The sequence below is a fragment of the Anneissia japonica genome, unplaced genomic scaffold (genome assembly GCF_011630105.1).
Source record: "Anneissia japonica isolate Jap-2015-1 unplaced genomic scaffold, ASM1163010v1 scaffold287858_len863314_cov180, whole genome shotgun sequence".
Lineage (NCBI taxonomy): Eukaryota > Metazoa > Echinodermata > Crinoidea > Comatulida > Comatulidae > Anneissia > Anneissia japonica.
The window spans coordinates 626,670-634,232 of record NW_022693771.1 but is presented as its reverse complement, the minus strand read 5'-3'; the positions used below and the strand labels follow the sequence as shown (position 1 = coordinate 634,232).

The 7,563-nt window shown below is 34.0% G+C and overlaps 1 protein-coding gene across 1 annotated transcript in view; it reads right to left on the bottom strand.

Moving 5' to 3' along the window:
- LOC117100910 overlaps nt 1–7,563 on the bottom strand; it is a 13,276-nt gene that overhangs the window by 3,332 nt on the left and 2,381 nt on the right. Inside the window, exons 3-12 of the mRNA XM_033240753.1 lie at nt 6,078–6,163; nt 5,658–5,772; nt 5,375–5,449; nt 4,983–5,145; nt 4,616–4,695; nt 4,394–4,477; nt 3,834–3,904; nt 3,582–3,659; nt 1,479–1,539; nt 409–484 (exon numbers count right to left, since the gene is read on the bottom strand). Coding sequence (XP_033096644.1) covers nt 409–484; nt 1,479–1,539; nt 3,582–3,659; nt 3,834–3,904; nt 4,394–4,477; nt 4,616–4,695; nt 4,983–5,145; nt 5,375–5,449; nt 5,658–5,772; nt 6,078–6,163 — 889 coding nt within the window. The remainder of the gene's footprint in view (nt 1–408; nt 485–1,478; nt 1,540–3,581; nt 3,660–3,833; nt 3,905–4,393; nt 4,478–4,615; nt 4,696–4,982; nt 5,146–5,374; nt 5,450–5,657; nt 5,773–6,077; nt 6,164–7,563) is intronic.

Sequence of the window (7,563 nt, the reverse complement as noted above, 5' to 3'; positions counted from 1 at the left end):
TATATATATATATATATATATTCGTTTTAATTTTAACTTTAAATTGTTTTGCATTATATGGCCGTTTGCTGTTTTATGGGTTTTTCCCATTTGCTTTCCAAACTGTCCAGTGGTGGCGCCAGGATTTTCCCGACGGGGGTCCGAGGGGGTGGGGTGTCCCCGACGAAAAAAAGTGGGCATGGCCGGGTGTCTCTCAAAATCTATTCGAGGGATGAAGCCTCGAAAAATATGACAATTTAGGGGTTCCAAAGGATTATTTAATCGATTTTGGAGTCTATTAATATGTACGAAAATACCTCTACATGTCTTTTTTTCTCCCCGACGAATTTTCTCCCTTGGCCCCCCCCCCCAGCCTCCCTCCCACCCGCTGGCGCCATCTCGGATTTTGTCACAACAATAAAGGCCTACCGTCGTCTCGACCACTTTCCTTCACGGTTGTTGCGGGTGTTGTACATCTTAGTTTCTTCAGTACTGTACAACTTCCCTTTGGAAAAAGGAACATCAAAAACATAATCATTATTAGAAATGTTGTATGGATTTCTTCAGGGCAGTTGAATATTAAGCAGGTAATTTATTTTGAGGTTCGGTTCCTTATGTAACTAAACTGGTATGTGGTGGCCCTGCTAGTCTTAAGCGTCTCTCCCACTAGGTAACATAACAATTATACGTCTATTTAGCATTAACATTCGTAATTTTTATTGCCATGAACTCTCTTCTGTTTTTTTTTTCATTACACAAACACATGAACGAACAAACGAAGATCGGTTAAAGAATACTAAGCCTATTATTGTTATTAATTATTACATAATATAAATTAAGTGCAGATGACAACAGCGGCGAAAGGTTTTTGAAAGTTGGTGTGGGGAGCCATTTCATAAGATAATTCTAATTCCAAATCTTTATTTCAGCAATTAAAAGCATATAACATTTTAAATCCAGTAGGCAAACGAAGCGAGTATCTAGGCTGGGGGACAGAGGCCGCCAAGGGCCCCTGTAGGGGTCCAGGGGAATTATCCCCCTAGAAGCTACGGATTGACGAAGTTTGGTGAATTGTATTAGTTTTTTTATAGGAATCAAGCTACTGTAATATGACTCCATAATTGTTGTATTTTCCAAACAAAGTCGAAGTCGAGAATTAGGCATATTCATCATGTGAGGGTATCCTTGATATGGTATTCCCCGATGAAAATATTAGCCTTCTAGAAGCCGGAAATGGTACTTCAACAGTAGCGGGTCAGGAAATCAAAATAGAGGGCCCAAGGGGGGGTTTGCACAGATAGAGTGTCCACCCGCTTTAGCCCCACCAGGTTGGGGCTGAGGCAACAAAAAAAATTATAATTATGGCCGGAAATGGCACTCTAAGATTTAAATTTGAATATAATTTTCTGTTTGTAAAATGTATGATATAAACCACTTTTAATGTTTTCTTACATCAAATATCTATCAAAAAGTAATACAGGATGATACTCAACACTTACAGATTTAACAATGAAAATCTTATCACTTGTGTTACTATTCTCAATAAGTAGAGTTCCCCGTCTGAAATTAAATCAAAAAGAACAAAAATACACAGACTGGAGAACGATTTGCTGAATTGAATTGTTTGGAAGTTTACAAGATAATACACGAACGGAAAGAGTGGATAAATGCTGAGGTTAAGGAACAAATCAATATAAAACATAATAAGTGGAATAGGTATCAGAAATTAAAAAATGAACAGTCGTGGAAGGAGTATGTTAAGCAGAGAAATAGAACAACAACTGCAATAAAGCAAGAAAAATTGACATTTGAGACAAATTTGGCTAAGGACGTGAGAACCAACACAAAAAAATGGAAATATGTTCGTAGTAGAACTAAATTTAAATCTGGTATTGGTCCTTTAATAGACGGTGACGGGCATATAATTACAGATGATGTCAAAAAAGCAAATTTATTCAATAAATCTTTTGCATCGGTTTTTACAGTTGAGGACAAGTCTTTTATTCCAAAATTGGTTCCTCGAAGTGTTTCTTCAGGGTTAAATGCTATTGAATTTATTAAAGAGGAAATTGAGATGTATCTGAACAAGATGGATATCTGTAAAAGTTCGGGTCCGGATAACATTCATTCACGAGTACTAAAGGAAATGAGTGGACAATTAAGTAATATTTTTAAATGTATGTTTTATAAATTGTTACGTGACGGAATGGTCCCTCCATCATGGAGTCTAGCAGATGTAGTACCTATTTTCAAGAAAGGAGATAGATTGGTTCCTCTAAACTACAGACCTGTGAGTCTGACATCGATAGTATGTAAAACTATGGAAACGTTTGTTAGGAATTCTCTAATGGAGTGTATGGAACAGAATGATCTGTTTTCTGAGCATCAGCATGGTTTTAGGGCCGGGCGTTCGTGTAATACGGCAATGCTAGAAGTTTTGAATCAGTGGACCACATGGTTAGATGAGGGTTCTTGTTTTGATTGCGTATTCTTAGATTTTAAGAAAGCGTTTGATAGTGTTCCGCATGCTAGATTGTTAAATAAACTAATAGCTTATGGTATTGGTGGAAACCTTTTAAAGTGGACTGAGGCTTTTCTTTAATGTAGATCACAAATAGTAGTCGTTAATGGAACTAAATCAGATAGCCAGTTGGTTACTAATGGTATTCCCCAAGGCAGCGTCCTAGGTCCGTTACTTTTTAATATTTTTATAATTGATCTTCCAGATGGAATTAAATAAGATATAAAAATTTTTGCAGATGATACGAAAATTTATAGGAAAGTAAATAATAAGGAAGAGGCCGGTATTTTACAAAAAATGATATTGATGAGCTTTATAATTGGTCGGTTAAGTGGCAACTACCTTTTAATCTGGATAAATGTAGTGTTATGCATTTTGGCAAAAAGAACTTGGAAACTTTGTTTACGATGGGGTATACTAATGAATAGAAGATTCTACAGTCAGTGACTAAAATTGTAGACCTGGGGATTCTAATTGATAATAAACTCATCTTTGATTCTCATGTTTCTCAAGTTGCCTTAAAGGCAAATAGAAAACTTGGAATGATAAAGAGGTCTTTTAAATTTTTGGATGGGCGGTCTCTTGTTTATCTATACAAATGTATTGTTGGGCCAAGTTTGGAATACTGCAATCCTGTTTGGCAGTATTTATATTTTAAAGAATCGGATAAATTGGAAAAAAATCAACAACGTGCTACCAGAATTGTGTCAGAGATTAGACCCTTTCCTTATGAACAAAGGCTAAAAATGTTAAATTAACCCACTCTGGAATTTAGAAGGCAAAGATCTGCATTGATTCAGGTGTATAAAATATTTAAAGGGATCGATAGAATTTCAAGTAATACTTTTTTTCAGCTTGTTAAAGAATCAAAAACTAAGAGACCATAAATTAAAAGTTATTAGGGCCTATACCACGTTCAAAACACGTTTGGAAAAGTGTTGGTGCCGTCATCCGCTGAAGTTTTCCCCATATGAACGTATTGAAGGAGGTTATACCCAGAGGGACAAATAAGCTTCGGCCTCAGAAGTCTCGGTATCATGGTAGATCAAGGTAGGTAGGAGTGAATAAGAAGGAAACTCACTTGAAATAATTGAACATGCACTTTTCAGGATGTTCCTCCAATAACTGAATTGGCCAGTTTTTCAAGATTTCCAAATTTCTGTCGGAGAAATCCAAAAGAAAACAATATTAACATTTGAAAAGTAATATGAGATGATTTATTTTGTTTTCAATCATGATGGTAAAATAACTTTAAAAGAAAAACCCCGAAGGAGGAAAAACATAAATCCACTAGGAATTCAAATTGACTAATTGTAAAATACGGTACCGGTACCTGATGAATTCGCCTAGTTCAGGATCTTGGAGTTTCTTTTCTCCGCCTGCCATAAAAATTCTGATAAAGTCCTACAGAGAAAGAAAATTCACATACGTTACGAATGGTATATTTTGAATAGGTTTATTAGAAATTAAATTCAAAACATATTGTACTTATAGCAGCGTATTAATATACTACGGTAACTTTTAGGAATCGTTCTATTTTACTAGACTTGTATTGTCTAAGACGTTTGAAGTTCATGATGATATCTACATAAAACACTGCTACCGGTAGATTGTAGATATACTTATATTAAATATAACTGTTTGTTTAAAGTCGGACTCAGAAGGAAAAGCATTTTTTGATACGTTGTAGAATTGATTTTTCTAAGACAGAAAAAAGTTGTTTGACGAATAAATACTAAACGGTGAATGAGTTACAGATTTTTAAATATTCAAAAATCTGTATCTCATTCACCGTTCCCAGTTTTTCTTCAAACAACATTTTTCTGTCTTAGAAATATCAGTTCAACAACATATCACAAAATTGTTTACCTCCGGAGCCTAACTTTAACATACCTTTTTTGAAATGCAGAAAAGTTCAACTTTCTCGCTCGCTGTTGCTGTAAATGAGCGTTTAGTATTCTGGAGAATAGCTAGATCCTTCAAAATAAAGACAAAAGTAAATTCAGTTGTTTTTCCATGTTACTGGCAGCATTTTATACTTGGACTATTGAGAACGTGTTATCTATATTTTCAGTACTTTATCATTGTTCAAAATGTTAAGGCACCGGTACTTACTCCAAAGCTGCTTCCTCTCTTCAGTACAGAAATTGACTTTGAATTGGTCGTGGACGAAGCATTACTTGAAGTTATCAAAACTATACACGATAAAAATATCATTTATGAAAATTAAAAGAAACAAACATATTCCTACATGGTGTGGGGAGTATAATCTTAAAATATATACCCGTGTGGACCTATTTGAATTCATCGGGTCATAATAATGATGTTAATAAATATGATATTAATCAATATATTGCGTAACAAAGTGATACATATGTTTAAGATAAATAAATAGTAAAAAATAAGTAGACAAATCTTCGAAGGTTGACCATGATGATGATTGTGATGATAATACTAATTATAATTCGCGTTAACCCCTGACCTGATCCTGAAAGTAGGAAGTAGAACGACTGGGGTGGATGACCTTCCCGGATGATGACGCGCTTTGGATTAAAAGTTTGGAACCAGCCCACTTTCGCTACTTTCAGCTGCATCTTCACTGGATACTCAGCAAATGACTTGAGGTCTAGAAGGGTGCGCTGGATCTAAAAAATATAATGAATCGAATATAAAATGTAGATATAAACTCAATTAACAGTTAAGTATGCATGGTGATTACTATAATATAGCTGATAGACAATATGAAAGCATTTTAGGCCTATCCAACGTAAACGATTGAACACACCATTTTTGTACATTAAAAGTAAACATTTAAACTGAAAATACACATGATATTATAAAACCTTAACTTAAAAGTTGTAAATAAGTGCTTACAACATGTATGTCCTCCTCAGTGCGTTCATTTGGATGTGTCTTCATTACTGTTTTAGCATCAGATGATATTCGGTACTTCAAAAGGAAAACAAAATATACAATTTTACGCTTCAATATTTCCCAAAAACATCATACAATATCAACTCGAATTATGGATTACCAATATCAACGATCATCATTAACGCATTGTGAACTTCAGACCGTACATCACCAATTTAATTTCTATTTCAAATAAACATCTATTTCTAAGTGGTATACAATTTAATTTAAGTAACTTGCTTACCTCTTTGTTAGCTTTGAATTTACTCACATCAAACATGAGGTCAACACTGGGGTCACGCTTGCCGTGGAATGCAATTTGAGCAAATGTCATTGCATTCGAATCTTCTTCGTCGTCTCTACATTCATCAACAACACATTAATTTTCAATTGGTCTTTTCATCATAACTATAATATGTTCTTTCAATTGATTGTTCTTACTGTTAACAAAATACACATGCCTATACAAATTAAGGTTTTCGAAATTGCAATGTATCATCGTGAGAGGTTATGCAAACTTAAGTTTTCTCATGTCTTGATGAACATAGGGTAAGAAAACCTGTGTGCACTTCAAAATTTAGTCGGCGCCAAGTCGGTAAGTTGTGACATTTAACGCCAACGTTCCAAATTCTTCTGTTGTAATTTAATTGTAATGTGTACTTACTGTAGTTCTTGAAAATGGAGTCTACACATTCTATGAAGTAGAATAGTGAGTCGGCCGAGCATCTTGAATTTCATATACAATTGCCGCTGAGAAAACGGATAGAAAATTATGCCTTGAATATTAATTGGGGACAAAGATTTTGCTATAATGTTTTGTACTAGTTTGTAATTTCATATGTTTGAATTTGAGTAATAGGTAACTTTTGTTTGTGAACTAAGTTTATAACGCTGGTTCTTAATTACCAAGCTCGCAGAAATTGGGATCATCTTACCAATAAGTTCGTAGTTAATCGTACTACATCAATTAATTCTAACTGTGAAACTCACCTTTAAGGAATTAAATTAAAGCCTTTAATTAAATGTAACTGTATGTGCCTATGCCTACTATACCGTGCAAGAAAAATTAGTTTTTTGTTAGATAAAGAAGATATTACTGCTTATGTTTTTTCGTAGTGTAAAGGAGGATCGTACATAAGAATGTTTGTATATTATTAGGATATAGACCTAGTGTGGAGGCCTACGTGTAGTTTTCATGAACGAATGGTTTCTTCCAGCTGACGAATTAAAGCAGTTCCAGAAATACACAATGATCCCCCAACATACATTTTGTCTCAAATACGCGCACGTGGTTTATACGTACGATACGCTGATACCTTAGCAACGCTCTCTCTAAGGGTTGGGGCTTAGCCATGGCTTAGCAGAACGATCCATCATCATTTAGTGACATGCATTGAGGGCAAGTTGAAAAATGGTGCTTATGCCTGTAGGCCAAAGTTATGAATAATATAATCAGTGACCTTAATGATTCGACCGAACTTCGTTTAATAGTTCTTTCATAAAGGCATATTCTATTATTATCGTCTTTAATGCGTTATGATATCGATTTAATTTTGTTCTGTTTATTATCATAAGCTAACAGGATATAATGGAAGTTCTAATAAATGCTATCTAGGGGGTAAATTTAATCGCAAAAATAGAACGCTATACTTAATAATAAACAATAGACACATTGGATATACAGTACATAATTTATAACTTTCATAATATAATGATAAATATTCATCATATATATATATCAAGGTAGACGTTAACACTGTTAAATTATATACAAATCATCATATATATCTATCTATATATATATATATATATATACAGTGTATATATATATATATATAACATAAATCAAGGTAGCCGTTAACACTGTTAAATCATATATAAATCATCAAAGAAAGGTAAATACAGTGTTCGAATAAAGGACTTAATAAATACATCGTGTAGCATAGCTGCTCTCAGAATTCAAACTTTTTACTATGAACTACAATATTTCATTCGAGGTCATTCTGGCAGCCATCTTAAATTTCAAAATGGCTGCCACGCAAAACCTATATTTATCAATATATCGGCTTTTAAACAACTTCCAATAAGAATTATGTCTAAAAATACATTTTCATGGTCAAGGATTTATAGCACTTGTGACATGGTCAGAT